The sequence below is a fragment of the Lissotriton vulgaris genome, chromosome 4_1 (assembly GCF_964263255.1).
Source record: "Lissotriton vulgaris chromosome 4_1, aLisVul1.2, whole genome shotgun sequence".
In the NCBI taxonomy this organism is placed as follows: Eukaryota; Metazoa; Chordata; class Amphibia; order Caudata; family Salamandridae; genus Lissotriton; species Lissotriton vulgaris.
Window position 1 is genome coordinate 2,006,254,487 of NC_141691.1, and position 23,455 is coordinate 2,006,277,941.

A 23,455-nucleotide genomic window follows, 5' to 3' on the forward strand; every position below is an offset into this window, starting at 1 on the left:
ACTTTCAGTGGACTGGGGCTCTGGCCATGACAACGCTTCCAAAAGTGCATTAAGAGGGAGATAAAAACATTACTGATCCGAATCCCCTAGATGCATGGAAGTTAAGTATACTACTTACCAAAGTCAGACTGTCCTCCAGAGTAATCACGCAGTGCCAGAAGGGCTGGTCTGACCGGTCAGTATGTGGTCCTCTTTTAGGTTCCGCTTGCACAGTGTTTGCAAAATCTCTTGGAAAGAAAAAGCAATCTCAAAAGGGGCTTACAGCCCGCCCACTACTCACCTTTTCTTACCATTGGTTATTAACCACGTCAACCTCCTATTGGTCAGCGCCGCCTCCTCTTCCTTGCCTCCGGCTTCCTCCTGGGCTTTGGTTCCTCATACTTGCTGTGGAGCATGGGCCAAGTACAGCTTCCTGTGGTCAGAGTCTTTCAACTGCCCACAGGCTCCTGCAGCAACTCTTTTTTTTTTTACTTTTCGGCAAGCACTCTTAGAGATTTCATGTGTCTGCAGTCCTTCTCCTTCACCAATGTTCTCTACCTGCTCTCCATGTTTTCAACCTCCCCGCCTTCCTCCCGCTCTCCGTCATGTCAATCGTACCCCTATCCTCCTCCCACCATCCAATATTTTATACCTCGGCCTCCCCGCCATCCATTCTTTTTAAAACATCCCCTCCATGCAAATGTTGTCTTTAATCTTGAGGCAGAGGTTGGCCCGGGACCAGGGTTCAATTCCCGGTGTGGCCGGGTGCAGGACCAATGTCAGCGGGCCCGATAAAGCTCGCCTCGGTGCCACTCTAACCATGGGGTCCCACGCAGCAACTCTGGGCCATAGCTTGCTTAATCTCCACTCCGGCCCCATCATCGCCGGGGATGCCTGGCTGCACCTTGGGGATGCCCAGTAAAGGGACCATCTCACAGGGAAACCCAGGACGGGTTCCCCAGTGGTACAGCGCTGGGACGCCTCCGGGTAACCACGCGCTCTATAAATCCAACATTCATTCATTCATTCATTCATTCATTCATTCATTCATTCATTCATTCAATCTACCCTGCTGGCCCCCGGGACACATTCTTTGTTTCCCACCCTCCTCTCCCTTGTCGCTTGCTGCCCCCAAAACCCTGCGCTGTTTTAAGATATATTGCACAGCAGTGTGGGCTGCTGTGCAAACTGACTTACAGTAATAAAACGCGGTCTGCGCCATAGTGCTTTGTTTTTATTTACTTTGAGTCACATGCACTGCTTTGCAACATCTTTATCATCTATGATGGCTCCTGGAAGCTTTTGATATACTAATTCCACTAAAAACAACAATACATGCCAAACACCCTGGATGAAGGCATAACTGAAAAAGATAAAACAACCAATGGCAAAGCTGCAACACACCTGGCTCAAAACAAAAAATTCTCAGGACCCCATCGCCTACACAACAGAATATACAAGTCATCAATATAAGTAAAAATAATCTTTATTCGGTTAATAAAACCATAAAAGAATAAACAACATCAGGCCATTAAAATACAAAATTACTTAAAAGCCTATAGACATTCCTTGTGGAGATTAGACAATATGGAGACCTGTGCATAAAAAAGGCGAATACAACATATAAGTATATCAAGGGCTCAAACAGATCAAATTAATACATCAGCATTGTAAACATTACATCCTCACCATAAACCTCTACATTTATAACAATAGGGATAACCTATAAACATTTTTGCAAATATGCTCAATTTGCAATAGTGTCAGATTTGGTTACATGGATATTGTAAAAAATTCAATAACCTTCACAAAAATTATTTCATAAAATCAAATTGGAGAAAAGAATACGAGACTAAAAAAGGCATAAAACAGCATAAAAACATTCTACCTCATTAAAAAATGCTGCGTGAATTCTCCACCATATTCTTCAGTCTTACGACAGCTGAAATTAATTTGTGGAACACTGTGCAAATATACTTGGTTTGCAACAGCTACCTGCAAATAGAGTTAGTCTGGCATACACCTTCTAATATTCAACCTGACGTAAGGCATGACAACACATTTAACAGAAATCACGAGCATAAATCACATTAGATTAGGCCTAAGCCCATTATGCAGAACTCCAACAATATGGCCCTGAGGGAAAACATTAGGCATTGCATTAGCAGAAGGCCCATTGGGGATAATCATAGTATGTGCTCTCAGTAGGCCTGGACATATGCATGCAGCCCCCCAATAGGCATACCCCTCAGTAGCATGAATGCATTAGTCCTAGGAATAAAGCATCAGCACAGTGGCGTAATGAAACTTGAGGGGGTCACCCCTGCAAAGTACGTGGCTTGGTCCACATTGAGGTCTGAACTTTCCATCACCCCAGGAGAGTTTGCACTAACACAGCGTCACCCACTTTGAGATTTGTTGTCTTATCACAATGGCGTTGACTAGCCACTTCATTGCTGCATCGCCTTTATGCACAGACTGTCAACTGAAGGATGAGTAGTTAGGAATGAGTTCTAGAGTTTATTGCCCCCCCCCCCTAACATCTCGGCAGGAGATGTCTTGGTCAGGGTGTGGGGAGTTGTCTTGTAGGAATTGATATATTGCGCAATCTACATGTTTGTCCCCCAGTTCTGCAATCGGATGACTTTATCAAGCGTTTACATAAATCATTCTACTTCCCCATTTGCCGGGGCCCCCCCGTGTGTGATCTTGCGGTGCTTCACATCAAGAGCCTGGTAGCATGAGGCTATTTCTTGCTCTTGGAACGGTGGGCCGTTGTCACTCTTGACTTCTAGGGAAAACCTTTTGGGGGCGAATATTTTTTCAAGTTTTGGGATCCCGTCATCGGTTGACGTATAACTGACTACCTCTACCTCGGGTTACTTACTAAAGACATCTATTGCAACAAGGAGGTGGAGGTTTCCAGCTACAGTGAAGTCTACACTCAGTCCAGAGTGCTTCAGGGATGTCTTCAGAGGTGACCGGCGCCAGACAGTCAGACTGCCCCACCATTCGACATTGCAACCAGCCAGCTACGGTCTTCTCTACAAGTCTATGTAGATCTGGGAACCAGACTTTCTGCCTGCGCTGTACTTTGGTCTTGACGACACATTGACGAATGTGATGGACAGTGCGCAAAAGATTGGGTTTCAGTTTTGTCGGGACAACAATGCAGTTGCCTCTCAGTATTATCACTTCTTCTACCAGTGACAACTTGCCACAAACGTGGTACACTGCGTGAATCTGTTTCCAGCTTCATATGTTCTGTTTGGCTGCTCTTTCAGGACGTGCCATCAGCTGTCGCTGATGATAGCTTTTTCTATTAGTTGAAGACATTCTTCTGTTTAAGTTTCTTGACATATTTCAGCCACTATTAGAGGCTTTGGCCTGGAACATTTAACTTAGAGGCCCACATACTCTTCAGTTTCTATGCCCACCTCTTTCTTCAATAGTGGCAAGACAAATAGTTCAGTAGGTAGTCCGGCCAGGCCAATATACACCTTCAAAAACTCAAATAAATGTTCTTGGAGTTGTGATATCCACTTTTCAATCCAAGGCTTGGACTTCAATGCTTGGAAAACAGGTACCAGATGTTTGTGATGGGTGCACACTCAAAATTAATTTCCATACAGATATAAGTGGAAATGTCCGCATCCTCACAGCACTGCATTGGCGTCCCGTTTGATCTGGGATTTCCACTGTTCTGTGTTGGACAGAGCCCAACTACCGTAGACAACAGAGGCCCATACGTCATTGTGTTGTGGCTGCATCAGGACATCCCCTAGCCCTGTAGCACTGTCGCCCAGACCCAATCAGTCTTCTTCGAAGGGGTCATAATATTCAATCGTGGTTGCGGCCAACAGGGCGGCCTTGGTGTTGTCAAAAGCTTGCTGCTCTACCAGCCCCCATATCCATAAGGACCCTGGCTTATTGAGGTCACGTAGGGGCTTCATCAACTTTGTGAAGTTACATATGGACCGACCACAGTAAGTGACCACTTCTGACTTCAGAGATGTTGGTAGGAGGGCAGAGTGCAATGGGTTGTACAGTAGGCTCAATATGAAGCTTTACAACTTTGTCCCTGCCGCCTGACCAGTTTCAGCAACTCTGCAGCACCATAGCTGATCAACGTGGTCCTCTTGGTTCAGGTTACAATGAATCATGCTAAGATACAGTTGTCATGGTGGACAACCCCAGCAGTGGAAACATCCTCAAAGTCAACTGGACAGTGTTGCCATAGGAGTGGATCTTTGTAGTTGTGAGTTTCCGCTTTGCTGATGGACATATGTGTTGGTAGTCAGTCACTGGCATCATGCACTCCGTGGCGCCAGTGTTGATCAAACGGTTCATCCAACGCCCTTGAATACATAGGCCACATTGTGGCAGCTTTCTAGGGGTGCTTTTCGGGTGGTTATCTAGTGCTTAGAAAAGATGGACTTTCTCCTGGTCGGATAAGGCTGTGCCATCAGAGCCCTCTACTACCTCCTTCTGGCCGTCATCGGAGTCTTACCCAACCTTCTTTGGTGTTGCATCCATCTTTGGTCTCATCATGCGCCTTAATCCACAGACCTCATAAAAATGGCTCATTTTCTCACACGCAGAGCCTTTTGCTGGGCACATAAGTCCTCAATGTGCTACACCGCCGCAGGATCCACGCGATTTGTTTGTGTTTTCTGCTGCTTCCGTAAAATGGCACGTGTTTCTCCCTTAAGGTCAATTGTTTGTTTCTGACTCAAGCTGCACTCCAACAGCGTGATTCTGGGTAACTACTGAGTGAGATACATTGCAAGGCTGCATACAATGTTCACCTAATCTGAAAGGGGGAATTGGGAATATCCTGCTTAATATGGCTTATCGGAAATTACAGCTGACTTTGCAAGATGGAGAAAGGGGAGATGGCCACTGGGGTGGGGGCTTAGTGCGAGACCGGCTCTCAAACCCTTCTCACCTCAGCTAACTGCCAGGGTAAAGTGCTAGAAGACCTGAAGAGTTGACTACATTTCTTGGAGGGCACTGCCTGGGTTCATGATCAGCAGCGCAGGGCTGGGAACATGTCACCATGTTGTTCTGTCATGCAGCCACAGTTATGGGCACATTGTTAGTAGGGGTGGGCGATAAATTCTGCTTCACTGGCGGAGTAGGAGGAGTTTTGGCCACTCTGCGTTACGCATGTAATGCACATTTTTTGTAAAATCCCAGCAACCGCTGTGTGGCAGAGTTTTTCTCACACGCAGCTTGCCAATGGTAAGTTAGCGAGTGAGAATTGGCATCCGCTAGCACAATTTTCTGGCACTAGGAGGGCACCTGGTGAGATTTTCTCAAAGCGGGCAGTTGCGAGAGTTTGAGGTGAGAAGCTACTGCTAGAGTACAAAATCCGCTCGAGCGGCAGCAAAGAAGCACTGCCGTCTGACACCCCTTGTGGTGCTGTTCGTGTGATTTTGCAGCACGGAACAAGCTCCAGGTGCTAAAAATCAGCACAAGAAGCGTGACGTGCTGATTTCTGCCCCTTCCGGGAACTCCGTGGAATGTCTCAGAGTTTTCAAGTAACTCTGCAGAGCTCCGTGAAACTCCATGAGTTCCGCCCACCCTTAATTGTTACACGGACGTTAAGAAATTATAAACACTTAGGGGCCTATTACGATGACCGGCGGATTTTGTCCACCCGCCACCACATTGGGGCACGGGACTGACCGCCCATGTTACGGCGGTCCCACCATTCAGATAAGGATGCGCCTGCCACACTGGTGGGCGCAACCCTAATTTTTAACATTGCAGCGGGCGGTGCTGTAAGCAGCACCCGCTGCATTGTCAAAAATGCACAGCGCAAAAATGCACCACGCCATGTTTGCCACCTTGTGCATGCAAACGCAGGGGGGTACCATAGGTACCCCCCATGTGCACCCTCCACCCCCACCCCAACACCCTGAGGGCCCGCTACGGGCCCCCAACGGCAAAGACCTGCTCACCGCCTGCATCATATTATGGATGGCGGTGTCTTGTAGACACCTCCACCATGTTATACAGGTTTTCTGCCCGGTCAACAAGTCAACTGGTGGAAAAGCGGCAGTCGGTCTTTCCATCCGCCGCGGACCCCCCAGCCATCCTAATGTGGTGAGGGGTCATTCATGGCAGGATGTTGGCGGATCACCCCAGCCGGGGGGTGCCGCCGGCCCGGTGGGGGTGATCCACCCAACATCCTAATGGGCTCCTTAGTGTGGTTGGTGGGCTTCATCTAACTTTTGAGGCAGCATAATTATTTCTAAAGAAAGTTACACGCTACCACGATACCATTTACCGTAAGGTACGGGAGGAGTCACAAGTGGACCAACAACATAACACTCAGTCTCCCTAAGAAGATATGGTATGCCTTGATTTGGACCTCAGGCTCCTTGTCCCTGAATTTAAACCTCACTGATGATCCCATTAAGGCCAAACCAAACCGGGGCCTATTTATTAATCTTATGTAAAGACTGTGCCTGTACAATTTTACCCCTTCCTTTTTCTGAATGGCCTTCCTGCAAGAAGGTCACATGGGCACTGCTGGACTTGGGGGCTCAGTAGAGTGTTCCAGAGCTGCTTCTGATAGTGAGGTGTGTTTTCTCGTTTCTCCCACAATAAAGGTTGCCTTTTTTAGTTTCTTTTTGTCAGAGCACTAGAAGAATTAAGAGGATGAATTCATCATCAGCTGGGGTGTGCGCCTGGCTGCTTCATGGTGCTCCGGTGAGTTCAGGCACATCATGCTCAGTTTTACTTCTCTCTTGTCTTCAAACAGAGGCGGTGCGGACCACAGCCTGCCCTGGGAACCAGATCCGCCAGACGAGTGGTCAGAGCTGTGGCTGCCCCCCAGGCCAGCTGCTGGAGGGGGAGGCCTGCAGCTGCCCGCCAGGCTTCCAGCCTCACCAGGACACCCTAGAGTGCACAGGTGAGGAAGCACCCACACCTTTTCCAGATCTTGTGACAGCCATCCCTAAGTTATCTCCCTCAAGATGAGCAGATCGCCATGTATAGAATGTTTAATGTAGATTGACTTGCTCTAGGTTACCTCTTTTGCTTTGTTATCCAAGTATCTGACTTCTCTTCTCCTTTGTTTCCTGACTTGGTGTGTGACTGATCTTGACGTCCTAGTTCACTTTGTAGGAATGACTGCACTTCTTTCCTGTCATCTGAATTCTCAATGCTTGATTGCTCTTAGGCACCTCTTTCCATTTATTTCATGGCTTGGTGTTAGACCCGGCATCGTGGCGTGGGCCTCCCTGACCCGTAGCGTCCCAACCCTGACCCGTGCACCACACCAGACCCGGATTATCACGGCCTACCCGACCCACTCCCTCCATGACCCCACAAAGAAGACAAGACTTCCCCGTCACCACCCTCTATCCTCCCGGTACAGGATGCCCCCAACCCCCATCACACCTGTAGGCCTCCGGTAACCATTCCCATGTATCTAAAGTGTCCGACCCCGGCCCCAGCGATACCTAGGCCCTAGACGCGCCATGCCCGGCTGAGGGGTAGAGATTTTTCAGTGAGCAAGATAGGGAGGAGCAGTTTCGCTCACACCTCTGACCTCCTCTCGGGAGATGGGTTTCGATCGTCCTTCCGGCCTCCCTGGGGGTTGGCTCCATGCATGCTGGGTGTCTGGGATCCCTACAGACCCAACTTCAAAGGATCAAAGGGCCGGGTGGCAGGAAACCCTGACAAGCGGCCCCCAGGCGCTAAGACCCCTGCCTGCGAGGACTCCGGACTTCAAAGGAGAACAGACCTATAACAAGGGGTGCTCTGGAACGATCAGGCAGTCGAATCCTGGAAGAAGAGAGCCCTGCTGACGTGGTCGCGGCTCAATGGAACATCGAAGAAGAAACGGTACCTGAACTCTTGAATCTTGGCGGGCCCTGCTGACATCGTCGCGGCTCAAGCTCGGCAGAGACGGACTTCTGCCTTAACCATCTGAGCCCTGCTGGCGTGGTCATGGCTCCCTTGAACTCTGAAGAACACCTGAGCCCTGCTGATTGGATCGCGGCTCCCCGAAGATCGTAAGACCTCCGGTTCATTCCTGCTCGAGCCCTGCTGTCTTGGTCGCGACTCGGAGACTATTCTGGTCCGGCTGGACCCAAGATCTTACCGTATCCCCCGGCTCGAGGATTGAGAGCTGTGCTCCGGATACGCTGTTGCCTTTGACCCTGAACAATTGAGACTGTACCGCTACCCCTATCCTTACCGAGACACTATGAACCCTTGTTCTGCTTGTACATACGTGACCTGAGGATCATAAAGATCCAGATATTCGGATCGATAAAACAACCGTTCCTCAGAACCTACTGTGTGGTGTCCCTTTGTCGAGTGGTGTGAGCTCAGCGCGTGCGATCCTAGAGATGAGACTCTTCCCCTAAAGGGTCTCCTGCCAGTGCTCGGCAGTGTTCCTAGGAAAGGTGGGTCTCGGGGTGGTCAGGAACATATTCTGTGCCCCCCCTGGGATCGCCCCTTCTAACACTTGGCACATGACTTCTTTTGGTCACATCTTTCTGTTTGTTTCTTGTCTGTGTATATATACACACTTAGTCACCTCTTGTGCATCCGCTCTTTGTGCCCTCTTTACCTTTGTTGAGTGGATCTGTGACTGATCTGCTCCCTCTTTCTGTTGGCTTTTAGGCTGGGTGTCACCTCTCTCCCTGTTTTAGCTGGTATGACTGCTGCTGGTCATTTCTTTCTATTTCTTTGTTGGCTGGTGATGCTACCACTCTTGACCTAATCTTTTGCTTCCCTTTTTTTCTTGATGGGGATGTTACTTCTCCAAGTCAACATGTTATGTTAGTCTCTTGGCTGAGTGTATGACTGTTCCAGTAGCTTTTGTCTCATTATCGGCTTCTCTGTTGTAGATGTGGATGAGTGCGCCCTGGACCCACACCCCTGCGGACCACACGCCAACTGCTCCAACACCCCGAGCTCATACCGGTGCCAGTGTCAGCGTGGTTTCCTTCAGCGACTGAACACCTGCGAAGGTGAGAACTCCTGTCTGCATCACCTTGAAAAGATCCCATGTCTTTTTACGGCATGAATGATAACCCTGCTTACACTCAGGACTAAACTGTGGACAGATCATGGAGTCAACTTGTTACAGCTGTTTAGTGTGCATTGGGGTGTGCGGTGCATCCTCCTATGTGATTATTTGTGGCTGTGCTGGTGCATTGTAAACAAGTGGACTCAATATCCAGGTTTGTCCCTAGAATCAATGCGGCCTCTAAAAGGTAAGCCACTGCTTCACACAGACACACAGCTTGTCATAGTGACTTCTCTGGTTAGATCTGACTTCTGTCTGAAAGACCCATTGTTTCCATTCTTCAGTTCAAACTATACCCAGAGTGGGAGTTGGCACCACCTAGATGGCATTTTCTTTGCGCCTCATGCTATTGGCTGTTCGGTGTATGATTCTGCCTCCCAGGAACTGCTACCAATGAAATGCATGAGGGACTACTTTAAATCTGAAAAGCACACTCATGATACTTATTGTCCCATTCTGTTTTTGATATTCCATATGCCTTCCATACAGTAAATAATCTTTTAATGCTACTTTTCCCCCAGTATTTGCAAATTCAACAGATCTCACATTAATGTGGTAAACAGAGCCTTTGTTTAGTGCCTAGGCATTGAGGCGTTGTCTTGATCTGGGCGTTCTTTTCGTATAGTTGTAGCATTTCTAATGATTGATAGTATACGTTTCTTCTGGGTTTTTTCGGTTTGACCACCAGGAATTTAGAGTATAATTTAGTAATAGTTTGTGTCGTTTAATATGAAATTAAATTCGTTTGATCATACAGTTGCAAGTGGTGCTTTATTACTACACCTGGAAGTGTGGTAATATCACAATATTTTCTGGTCTGATGACCTCCTACAAAAAAGCAAGTAGAATTTGTGCCTGGAAAAGACATAGAATTTTGTGTTTGCATGGTGAAATCAGTTTGGTAACACAGATTTTCTCCTGTAAATCCCCATTCCCTAAGTGTATTACTGGTAATCAGTTTGTGATCCCCAATATTACAGCTACCAGGTATTATTCAATCAATCAATGAATCAGGATTTGTAGAGCGTGGCTGCTTCATCCGTGGGGTATCAGGGCGCTGTCGGAAAGTGCTGCCTATTCTCCTATTGGTTGATCATCCATGTCTTGTCACCCTCTCTAACTGTAATGTTTGTTGTGATCTTATCGCCCGGAAATACTGAGCAGGCTACAATGAGGTCCTATGTTGTGTGCTGTGTGAATGTATGGATGTGCCAAAGGCCTATGTCTTTTGTCATTGAGTTACGTGGCTAGTTGTCCATTCCTTGGACTCTCCAGTTTGTTTTCTAGACAGCATTGCTAGCCTGGTAGCTATCATGTAATGTTGTATGTTTCAGGGTTATTTAAGGCTTTCTCTCAAAGGGGTTAATTTTGGAATTTTTTAATATATTATGCTTTTTAGTGCTGAATTAAAAGGCAAATCTGGAAACAGAATGGATTTTGGGGGACAGGTCATATGGCCATCGTTTAAGATAGTCTGGAGGTGCATTGCTTAAATGTTTGTGGCTCAAGGTCCTCCAGGGAAACCAGTTCCTCCATCAGACCCATTCTCTAGTAATGCTCATCCTTCCACAAGAAGGACAATGTCTGTACACCGGGCAGGTTGATGCAGTTTGTGAATGAGTACGGTTACCATCTGCCTGAAATAACTCTATGTCCACTGTCCTATCTTCAGATGTCGATGAATGTGAACTGTCGCAGATCACGGGCCTGCAGGCATGCCTCCTGCACGCCACCTGCAAGAACACGCCTGGTTCCTTCACCTGCTCCTGCGACACGGGCTTCGTGCTCGCCCTGGACGGGAAGACCTGTGTGGGTGAGTGGAAGTAAAGAGTAAAGTGCGCACTGCTTCATACCAAATGTGGACCAAGGAAGTATGTTTACCCAGCAACAAGTAACAACTTGTTCCCCTTTGAGGTAGGTCTCAATCTGCCTCCCAATGGTGTGCCTCAGGGCTCCTGATCTCACACCATGGGTGTCAACTTACTTTAATAACAAAGGTAGCATAAAGGCCATTACACACTTTGATCCCATCATGACATCACAGGGTTGCCTCCTTCTCCAAAGGATTGTCAAGAAATGCTCTATACTCATCCAATTACCCCCCTTCTTTTTCCTTCCATCTAAGACCCAGCCCTTAGTCTCCTCAGTCTCTCCCCGCCTTGACACACGGAGCTGTTCTATTTCAGATTCACCGCCACCAACAGTCGCTATGTCACTCGCCGTGTATCCACCGCCTAATTATTGTGTATATATTGTTTAAGTGGTTCTCTATGGGCATTTACTCGCCTTTTCTGAATAAGCACATGACACCCATTATGTCACTCGTGTCCACGTTTGTCCACACTATTGTACTATGCAACGCCACACTTTGTACTATGTTTTTTCCGCGCATTTTTCATGACAATCATACCATGAGAGCGGCAAATACACAAAAGTCACCAATCACCACGCGCTTTTAGTTGTCGAGAAAACTCCATAAGCATTTAGGGTGATCCCTTCCCCTTACCCCCATTCAATATGTCAACGACTAAGTTTTCCAAATGTTTTCCGATTTTTCCGTCACCCCATGTTTTGTATCCTTCCCAGCCCTGAAGTCACAGGGCAATTCCTAGTGATGAAGCACGTGTCGGCTGGTTGTTTGTTTCAATTCAGTTGTTGCTTCATTAAATTACTTTTCAACATTACACTGGTGTCGACCGTTGCAATTGTAATCCAAACAAGACTTACCATTGTTATACCCGCACCACGTGTGCCCAGGACTGTGCTCATTTTCCAGTGTGGGTCCTTCGACTCACACACTTCCGGGGGTTATTGGGTAATTCCCCCGACCTGGCAGCACCATGCCTACTCGGTTCATAGAATACACCACACAAACTAGTCTCAGCGCCATTCTTCCTGACTTCACTAAAATCCCTACCCCTTGCTTTCTCCCATTGAAAGTGGTCTTGTCCCCTTCAGCGACCTATTTGGACTTGGATCAAAAAAGGAGAATTGGGCTAAACCTGATGTCTCAGCTCTAAAGAAATTATTAGTTGATAGCAAGCCAGCGGCATAACAGATTACTGTTACCAATTGTGGTCTCATCCAAAATTGGATTGTTCTAGCAGTAGACACATGCCTCCCTATATCTAACAAGCACATAAAAAGACAACTGCCACCCGCTCCCTGGTTTTCTAAAGAGTTAAAAAGTGAGAAATCTAAATGTAAACTCCTTGAAAGATGTTGAAGGAAATATTATCTTGAAGGAGATAAAATGGCATATGAAAAACCCCTCAAAGAATACCACACTCTCTGCAAAGTAACCCGGACTGAGGTCTTTCCACATAAAATTTCTCAATCTCAAAATTGCTCAAAAACACTTTTTAAGGTAGTAAAAGAATTTTCCGGCGCAGAAACTCAAACGAGTTTACCGGAGACCAAAACCAACATCACTGCCACCCCAGAGTTTGCTGAACCAGGGTCACATGTTCAAATTCCCCCTTCTAATAAACTGGAAACTTGGACCCTTCAGGAGCCCAGTTCCTTCGGCCACCTCTGGGCAAACATGAAATCGGGTTCCCCTTGTGATTCACTCCCCTTTCATGTGACACATCCATACTTTCCATATTTATGGAGCTCCTTAATGCCTCCTGGTCGGAGGGCACTTTTCCCCAGGAATGGAAACATGCCATGGTCCACCCTCTTCTTAAGAAAGCCAATGCTGACCCAACAATGCCATCTAACTTCTGCCCCATTTTGTTGCTCCAGGCCTTTTCCAACATTTTGGAAAAACACATAAACGGTCAAGTGACCGCATTTGTGGAATCCCAGAATGCCCTCCACCCCTCCCAATCAGGTTTTAGAGCCAGTTTCTCTATCAAATCTACTCTTCTTGGAGTGACTGAAATGATAAGACACAGGTTAGATGAGGGTGAAACGGTGGCCCTTATAGTATTGGACCTCAGCGCCGCTTTTGACACAGTGTCTCACTCTATACTGTTGAGAGCTTTGCAGGCGGTAGGCTTAGCTGGAATAGCTTTGCAGTGAATCACGTCTTTTTTAGCCGATCAAACCTTTCAGGTGTTCTCTGCGTCAGCTAACTCCAACTCCTATCTGTCCCCTTATGAGGGTCCTCAAGGATCGGTGCTTAGCCCTCTGCTTTTTAATATGTATGTCCGCCCATTGGTGGATGTCGTGGAAGAGGCTGGTCTCTCCCTTATTTCCTATGCTGACTACACCAAGATTACGTTTTCTCTTTCCTCGGCTAAGGGGTCCGACCCCTCTGCCCTACAGTTAGGTTTGAGTAATGTTGCGTCTTGGTGCAAAACAATTTGCTCAAACTGAACGGAGGAAAAAAGAAGGTTATGGTTTTAAGAAAGGAACATGATCTGTGGGGTCCTCAGCACTGGCCCCCCGAATTGGGTATGCTGGCTTTGCCAGTACACCACGCTCGTAATCTGGGTTTCGTCATTGACAAGCATCTCTCTATGAAACAGCAAGTCACTAGATTATATGCCATTTGTTTCACCATTTTAAAATGGCAGAAAAAAATCTTATGGATGATCCCCCTCTCTGCTAAAAAACGGTAGTCCATGCCCTAGTTACTTCTAGGCTGGACTATGGCAATGTCCTTTACCTGGGCTCCAATAAAGCTGTAACCCAACGTCTTCAAGTTGTGCAGAATGCGGCGGCTAGACTACTTTGTCAGGCACTTAAATCTTCATCAGTCTCCAGCCTCCTCTGGAGCCTTCATTGGCTGAAGGTGGAGAACGGTATTAAATTTAAGGCCCTCTGCTACATGTTTAAAATCAAAACTGGAGTGGCACCCAAATATTTACAAAAATTAGCTCAGTGTTACCAACCCTCGCGTCCTCTTAGATCCACCCATCAGATGAGGTTCTCTGTCCCTAAATTCAAACTCTCCCGCTTGCGTGGTCAGTCCTTTTCTCATTTAGGACCTACCTTGTGGAACTCTTTTCCGTTCTAACTTCGTGACGAAACCATTTACGGATTATTCTATTACACTTTCCCTGTGGGGGGGACCACACATACTTGACATAAGGATGCTCAAACCTAGATGTAGTATGCATAATATACTTTCACTCAGAAAAATGTATATTTAAACACCCTCATAGTCTGAGGCTGTTGACAGATCACAATGTAAACTCATACCTGGGATGACCAGATGACTGCATGTCACTAGGACACAATTTTTCTCATTCTGGGTTTTAACTTACCAGTGCATTCTGGGAGTAGGAGCCTTGGTTAATTTTCATTGTGCCTGCACATTTGATATCAATGACAGATGAAAGCAAAGTCCTAGAATGGAAAAGTGGTGCCCTGTGACATGGAGCCATCTGTTCACCCTACTCCTTCTGCCTCCAGCCCAGCCAGTGCTACACAACACCTTCACAAATGTCACGTCTGTATAGGTTTAAGTGATACCTGTCAAGAGTATGTGTTTTAGAAAACAGAAACAAGTCTCTCCAGGGCTAACGTTCTCTTTTTTTGGTTGTCCTATTGAAGATATCGACGAATGTTCCTATGAGGAACGGTGCCGCCGGGAGCTGGGAAACACCTGTCTGAACACTGTCGGCAGCTATGAGTGCAGCTGCCAGCCCGGCTTCAAGGCGCTGAACCTCTCATGCGTGGGTAAGCAGCCTACAAAGTGCCACACACCATTTCAGAGAGCAACAGTGACTAACTAAAAAGTGAACAACTGGACCACCATATTCTGAGACTCGCTCCAGTGGGGCTGAAGCTTTTCACCATAATATAATGAAAATATAAGTTAACCGGTGGAGTTCATATACAGTTATGGAAGTCAGGATGTCCAGGCAAAATATTGGGAATCAATTTTTGTGTGGACTAAATATTGTGTCAAGAATATCGAGAACAAAAAGTTTGTGAAGGTAAGTTTCTATGGGTAAGCAAAGTTTTACTATTGATAACTCCACATCTATGTATCTTGACGATATATATATATATTCCTGGTGCGTCGATGTGGAGTTAAGAATAGTAAATCTATACTTACCTATTTGCACTCACCTTCTCGATATTTTGGTCCTCAATATTTTTGCCACAATATTCAGTCCACACAATATTTTTGTTACTGATATTCTGTCAGTGATCCCAAGTCAGGAATGCTCATGTAATGAATTAGTGGCACCCTCCATTATCCATAGCTGTGGAGTTTCCCAAGTACATGTATAATGTGCCAGTTCAGATTTTTTCCTTTGAATTCTGAAACTTGCAGTCCTGTTTTATAAAGGAACTAGCAGCCCTTCCCGACGTTGTCCGGGTATGAATTGCTGCCGGCCAGTAGTATATTGTTTTGTAGGATGTTGTTTAGATAGCATTTCTTATCTGTGACAGGCCTGTGAAACGCTCCGATTCACAGTGCACTGCTGATGCACTAAAGAGTGCGCATTCAGTAGTGTGTGAACTTGAGTTTCCCTACTTTATTTTTCCTTGCAATATTTTTTTTTTTTTTTTTTTTTTTTTTTGTGTCCTCATTAGCCATAAAGTCGATCCAACTATGCTCTTAGCCTCTCAGACACGAGGACCGTCCCCCCCATAGCACCAAGGAGCCCAATGCTGAGCCCCAGGTGCCCAGAGAGCCGGCCCCCATGCTTCCAGCAGAGCTTGAATAGACGTACTCCCTTCAGACCAGTTCGGCCAGATGTCCAGTTGCTGTACGATACCACCCTTTTGGACAGAGAGATTTTAGGCCTAATCATCGGACCCGGGGAGAAAAAAAAAAAAAAAAAAAAAACCCCGGGTAGGCTAACTATCCCTCCTCCAATCGATCAAAAGGTGCCAAAATGTAAGAGATCGAGGGCTGCATGTTCTCATTAAGTCCAGCTTTGAGGTTGCGTATAATGAAGACAACCACTCTGCATGCGTTGGTGGATTTATGTTAATCCAGTTTTTACAAATCTCTCTTCTAGCCAGTAAGATGGCATAAAACAGAAAATCTCTCTCTGATCCCTTGATGTTATGATTTAATCCGAAGTGGCACCCTCCATTATCCATAGCTGTGGAGTTTCCCAATTACATGTATAATGTGCCAGTTCAGATTTTTTCCTTTGAATTCTGAAACTTGCAGTCCTGTTTTATAAAGGAACTAGCAGCCCTTCCCGACGTTGTCCGGGTATGAATTGCTGCCGGCCAGTAGTATATTGTTTTGTAGGATGTTGTTTAGATAGCATTTCTTATCTGTGACAGGCCTGTGAAACGCTCCGATTCACAGTGCACTGCTGATGCACTAAAGAGTGCGCATTCAGTAGTGTGTGAACTTGAGTTTCCCTACTTTATTTTTCCTTGCAATATTATATAGCGCGAACGCGACAACATGGCATGAGCACAATCTACATTACAGAAGAACACATTCATTTGTGGTAGGCACGGGGAGACAAAGCGATTTCCCTGGAAACACAGGATGTTGAGCTGATGCCGAGATTCGAATGTAGCTCCCCAGCTCTAAAGTTCACAATTCTAGAACTCGTGGCGGGAGGTGTGTCTAAAAGTGTATGTCGATGCTGGCCATCAATGAGAGAGACCTGTGCATTTTTCAAATGGGTGGTGAAAAAATATGAGTATGTTGCTGGAGATGTGGACCGCCGTGCCACCAATGTACTTACAGGGGGAGGGTAAACACCCATTATTCCACAACTTTCTTTCCGCATACCATCACTCCGCATACTTTCATTACGAAAGTACCATGACTCAGCAATGCCATTATAACGCATAGCATTGCATTTTATATGCTTTTACCACGCATACATTTACAACGAAATTCATTGTAAATGCATGAATGGTAAAAGCATATTTTTTTTAAATGTTTGGATAAGGTAAGTATGGGTATAGGGATATATGTTTTGGGGTACTGAGGTATATGTTTTGGGGTGTTTGGGTATTTTAAGGGTTCAGATATAGTTTTGGGTTATGGGGTACAGGGGTAGTTTTAGGGTTTAGAGATAGGTATGGGTTTTGGGGTACAGGGGTATATTTAGGGTTCAGTGCTAGGTTTGGGTTTTGGGGTATAGGGGTATTTTTAGGGTTCGATTAGGTTTGGGCTTTGGGGTACAGGGGTATTTTAATGGTTCTGGGCTAGGTTTGGGTTTTAGGGTACAGGGGTATTTTTAGGGTTCAGAGCTAGGTTTGGGTTTTGGGGTAGAGGGTTATTTTTAGGGTTCAAGGCTAGGTTTGGGTTTTGGGGTACAGGGGTATTTTTAGGGTTCAGGGCTAGGTTTGGGTTTTGGGGTACAGGGGTATTTTAAGGGTTCAGGGCTAGGTTTGGGGTTTGGGGTACAGGGGTATTTTAGGGTTCATGGGTAGTTTTGGGTTTTGGGGTACAGGGGTATTTTCAGGGTTCAGGGGTAGGTTTGGGTTTTGGGGTAAAGGGGTATTTTTAGGGTTCAGGAGTAGGTTTGGGTTTTGAGGTACAAGGGTATTTATAGTGTTCAGGGCTAGGTTTGGGTTTTGGGGTACAGGGTATTTTTAGGGTTTAGGGATAGGTTTGGGTTTTGGGGTACAGGGTATATTTATAGGGTTAAGATGGGTTAGTGTTTAAGGGTGTTGGGGTATTTTAAGGAGTAAGGGTGGGTTATGATTATGGGGTGAAGGGGTATTTAAAGGGAGCAGGGTGGGATTAGTTTTTAGGGTGTAGAGGGTAATAAAATAAAATAATAAATACAAATAATATAAATAATGCAATTTAAAAGAATAAATGTTTTCATTAAATTCAAAAAATGTGTATATATATATATATATATATACCTAAGACTAACAAGGCTGAAAGTTGGAACGAAGTCCAACACGAACAGCACAGCGGACCTAATACCTACCAAGGTTTGCCTCTGCTTCGTGATCCTAAAGACAAAATGTTTTAATGCTGGTGCAAGGAGCCCACTAATGGCAATACAATGACTCTTAAAAAGACTACAAGTCCCAGCGTGCTTCAATTATCGTAGCGCTTCAGTGCGGCCCACAAAATAAAGGTTTTTTTCTTCAATTAACGAGGCACGCCCATAAGAGATTTCTGTGCACCAGCGACAAACAATAGCCAGCCCCTGATGAGAGGCATGACGGCCTCGAAACGCGTAGGGCTACCATACCCAATTTCAGAATGCAGAGGAAGTGGGAAGCTGTCGTGTGACTCCTAAAAGCTTGGACCTTTGGATAAAAATGTTATGCACGCCTGTCCTGGCGTGAGGAGAGCACCATTGTTGAAGACTAACAAGGCTGAAAGTTGGAACGAAGTCCAACACGAACAGCACAGCGGACCTAATACCTACCAAGGTTTGCCTCTGCTTCGTGATCCTAAAGACAAAATGTTTTAATGCTGGTGCAAGGAGCCCACTAATGGCAATACAATGACTCTTAAAAAGACTACAAGTCCCAGCGTGCTTCAATTATCGTAGCGCTTCAGCGCGGCCCACAAAATAAAGGTTTTTTTCTTCAATTAACGAGGCACGCCCATAAGAGATTTCCGTGCACCAGCGACAAACAATAGCCAGCCCCTGATGAGAGGCATGACGGCCTTGAAACGCGTAGGGCTACCATACCCAATTTCAGAATGCAGAGGAAGTGGGAAGCTGTCGTGTGACTCCTAAAAGCTTGGACCTTTGGATAAAAATATATATATATCTATACTAATATAATAAAGAGAGAGCCCAAACCTTTGAGGCGGGTAATCCCAGGAACCACAGCACCAATCACAACACCCAATACAGCGTTGGAAAGGGCAGTTGCAGCAGATGGACATAGGCTATGCAGACGCCCACCATATACATTTAAAAGGTAAAAGAACCGTGCCAGGAAAGTAGTCCCTTGTGGGCGCGTCTGCGTTGTGCTGTGGGCGTGTGCTGTGGGCGTGACAAACGCTGGGGGTGTGTGGTACGTTCCGCCCTTCATGCCATGTCTCATATCGTGTGCTGTGGGCGTGGGCGTGTGCGGGGCGCGGGATTACGGAAAAAAAAGCGAGCGTTGTGCCCAATATTTCATTGTTTTTTCTTCCCAGGTTCTGTACATTTCAGTTCCGGGTGTGCTTGCTCCGCGCTTCCAGTGACGTGCACCTGCTTTATTGTATGGAGGTCAGGCATGGCGCTATTCCCAAGGGCCTGAAGGAGCGCAAACAGGGGCCATTGTGCAGGAAATGTAATCTTGCCTTAACTTCCGGTGACGCCTGAAGCGCACACTGGAAATTTTTCACTTCTGTTGCGCACAGGCCTTGCGCCACGCACATCCGGACACAAGGCCCACCTCCACAGAAATAGCAAGAAAGGGACTATCCCTCCCCTGGGGAATATGTGATGATGTTCCGCAAACCAACATCCCGCATACCATCACTCCGCAATTTTTATAACACAGGACTATTACTCCGCAAAGACATCATTTCTAAAACTTTTACAACGCATATGACTTTATCACGTATGCCATTATAACGCAAATGCATGTGTGGTAAAGTCATATACATTGTAAAAGTACATTATTAAAACATCAAATATATGTTTGTATATATATGTGTATTTATATATATATATATATATATATATATATATATATATATATATATATATATATATATATATATATATACTAGCAGCCCGTCCCGACGTTTTCCGGGTATGAATTGCTGCCAGCCAGTAGTATATGGTTTTGTAGGATTTCGTTTTGATAGCATTTCTTATCTGTGACACGCTTGTGAAACGCTCCGATTCACAGTGCACTGTTGATGCACTTAAGAGTGCGCGTTCAGTAGTGTGTGAACTCGAGTTTCCCTACTTTATTTTTCCTTGCAATATTATAGAGCGCGAACTCGACAACATGGCATGAGCACAAATCACATTACAGAAGAACACATTCATTTGTGGTAGGCATGGGAAGACAAAGCGATTTGCCTGGAATCACAGGATGTTGAGCTGATGCCGAGATTCGAACGAAGCGCCCCAGCTCTAAAGTTCGCAATTCTAGAACTTGTGGCGGGAGGTGTGTCTAAAAGTGTATGTCGGTGCTGGACATCAATGCTGGAGATGTGGGCCGCCGTGCCACCAATGTACTTACCATGGGAGGGTAAACACCCATTATTCCGCAACTTTCTTTCCGCATACCATCACTCCGCATACTTTCATTACGAAAGTACCATGACTCCGCAATGCCATTATAACGCATGACATTACATTTTATATGCTTTTACCAAGCATACATTTACAACGAAATTCGTTGTAAATGTATGAATGGTAAAAGCATGTATTTTTTTTAAATGTTTGGATAAGGTAAGTATGGGTATAGGGGTATATGTTTTGGGGTACTGAGGTATATGTTTTGGGGTGTTTGGGTATTTTAAGGGTTCAGATATAGTTTTGGGTTATGGTTTACAGGTTAGTTTTAGGGTTTAGGGATAGGTATGGGTTTTGGGGCACATGGGTATTTTTAGGGTTCAGGGCTAGGTTTGGTTTTTGGGGTATGGGGGTATTTTTAGGGTTTAGGGCAGTGGTTCCCAAACTTTTTTGATACACGGCTCCCTTGACCCAATGGCTGTTGGCCGCGGCTCCCCATTATGTTACTTTTTGATTCAGGTAGGGGGATGTAAGCCCAGCCTCGGTTCAGTACCTAGAAGCAGTTAGCAACAATGCACGCTTCAAGCAGGAGTATAAAACACTGGAACAAAGAAGTGAGTTATGTGCACCTGTAGCCTTCCTGTAACAAAGATTAGAGACAGACAAAAGGACAAGCCCCGTTTAGAAACTTCTTCACATTGAACAACATAAACTGCAGTTCCGCCTTCGCCCCTACCATCCACTGAACAGCAGTGTTCCAGAAGAACTTATAAGCATCACTTTACTAACAGGGCTTTCATTCAATTTCTAAAAGGGTGCCCTGTCTGTCTTCTCTTTCACATCAATGTCTGTGTCTCTGCATTCCAGCCACAATCAATACATCCCACTGTCCGGAAAAGCTTTATCAACCCTCCATTTTGTTCTGTGCTGAACAAGATGCCATTCAACATGGATCTCACTGGTCCCAGTACTGAATTCTCCACATACACACACTAACAAACATGCACCAAGTAATTGTTGCATATACACACACTGTATGCAAGCATGTGATATCAGAGCAAGAATCTAGGGTTCACAGAAAAGCAGAAATTTGCATGAGGTGTTGGTAGACTACATACCCTCTCCCTGGCACAGATAAAAATGTCTGGTCACTAAACCGATTTACAAAAGCCAGGGACGCGGGCACCACCTCTCTGTGTAACTTATCCAGAACATGGAAAGTTGTTCTACGCCTGCTATGAGGGCAATTATTGTACACCCCTCAAAGTCACAACATAGGTTCTGAACCCTGGAGTACATGTTTTTTATGTGGGCAACATTCCCATTCCAACAATACCCATGCTAATAATTTCAAGCTGCTGAACACCAAGTTGAGAAGTGTTGTAGGTCTCTATGTTTGGAGAAAATGTTTTGTAGGGCACAAGGAACTGAAATCGAAGACTACACTCGAATATCATGGAGAATATTAAGAATTAGAAGAGATGCAGAGGGAAAGGTAAGGTTGAAATTTGTGGCAACAGAAGACCGTGCCAAGTAAGTAGGCCTGTGCTGGGTACAGCTTTGATATTATAGAGTTGTTGTGAAAGGAAAGAGACCAGTAAGGTAAGGGTGCTTTGTGGAGCAAGGCTTGGTACAGTGGAGCCCTGAGATAGGAGTTTTTATTTATTCATGTCGTCTTTTATACCTCAATCGTGGCCAAAATATTATAAGTGCTTTACACAAGCAATTGTAAAGTTAAAAGATAAAATAAGTAAATCACTTTTCTTAACTCCAGAAAGATGTGTATATCACATAATTGGGGACATAAAGTAAGAATTGGGTTACATACAAGAAATAATATATATTAACAGAAGAACTTCGAGGAAAAGATCTGTAATAAAAGCATTTTATGAGAAAAGGAACTAAAAACCCTCTTACCCTGTCCAGATGTGCATGAAAGAGGTGAACACGGGTCAGAGCGTTTTTCCCTCATAGCACAGGTCGGATGCAATAACAAGTTGAGGGAGGCTCTTGGGCCCTCAGACATAGAGTTATGGTTGGCGTAGGCAGGGTTATTCATCTGTAGAAGGGCGCCTCTTGGATGTACACACTCGAGGGGTATTTTTCTCTCACATCCTCGCAATCAGACAAGCTCCTTGCTTTGGGGCGCTTACACTTCTGGTGTCTTCTTTACACGTCTTAATAGGGCATAACTTGCAGATTTTGGTGCTCTGTGCCCGAAATTCCACAATTACTGGTATTTACCCGTCATTTCCCCCCCTGTAAAATTTGACAGGGGTCACTTGCCGAAATTTACCTGGTGGAAATTGTGTGGATGTGATAATTACCAAACTAGTAACTTGACAGGGATTTGAAAAAAACAGCCCACTCATAACAAGGCCCATTAATCTGGCACACACCACAAACGTTTGTCTCTTGTTAGCTCTGTAAATTGAGTTTATCACTGAGCTATGTGGACCTTCATGCGCAACAGAGATTAGTTGAGAATATATTTTCAGAGAGATTACTGACGTCATCAAGGAGACGGCCAGTGAAGTCGTTTGGCGCGAGCACAGTTTTCCCCTTTCCTCTACTCATACTTTCCCTTAGCTGCGCCAGTCTCCATTATCTGCCAATGTATACCTAAAGTTAATGCATCAAAGTGCCTCATGTTTGTGTGGCATTACTTTTTTTGGCTCATTCATTAAAAAATATATTTGGAGAAATGGCTAAAGTGTTCAGGACATCTGCATGCTCTCACCTAGTCTGTAGGTCGCTGGCTTGAGGGAGGTTCACACTTCAATGGCGCCTCTTGTGTGCTCACAATTAATGTTCAGGCATGGATATCAGCGCCGCCGATCCCCCCTCCATCTTTTCAATTGGTTCCTGTCCTTTGTAAGTGGTATCTTTTGATACATGAATAGGCTTAGAAGTCCCTCTTTAGTACCTCAGTGCCCACTTAATATATCTGTGCCGTCAACTACCCACCCGCACTGCACTGCTTGCCTTGCCTGCCCTCGCCTCCGCTTCGACATTGATGCTTTAAAAAATAAAAATTAAACTAGTATATTTTAGCACAGCCAGGGAGAAGATTAATTTACCCAGGAACATCCAACGCCGAAGCTCGAACACGGATTCCCAGCCCCCGAGCATGCAGCTCTGACTGGTGCGCAACATCGTGTCAATCTGGGGATCCATGTTGGAGCCTTCCTTTGTTCGCCCCAAAGGGACCATTACGCCATGGTACTTGTGTTTTATGCACATTATCATGGATTCTGTTTACACTCCTTCAGATGAGAGGGCCACACTTATGGTGGCATACATCACTGACGGATGATATGCCCAGCATCATGGGACCTTGCCGACCTTTGCACGGATATCAAATGCCCTGAGGCGATAT

The 23,455-nt window shown here is 45.6% G+C and overlaps 1 protein-coding gene across 1 annotated transcript in view; it reads left to right on the forward strand.

The window, feature by feature from the left end:
- Positions 1–23,455, forward strand: part of LOC147724854 (uncharacterized) — a 183,911-nt gene that overhangs the window by 42,865 nt on the left and 117,591 nt on the right. The window contains exons 3-6 of the mRNA XM_086918119.1: positions 6,752–6,901; positions 8,853–8,975; positions 10,707–10,847; positions 14,540–14,665. Of these exons, the coding sequence (XP_086774245.1) occupies positions 6,752–6,901; positions 8,853–8,975; positions 10,707–10,847; positions 14,540–14,665 (540 nt within the window). The remainder of the gene's footprint in view (positions 1–6,751; positions 6,902–8,852; positions 8,976–10,706; positions 10,848–14,539; positions 14,666–23,455) is intronic.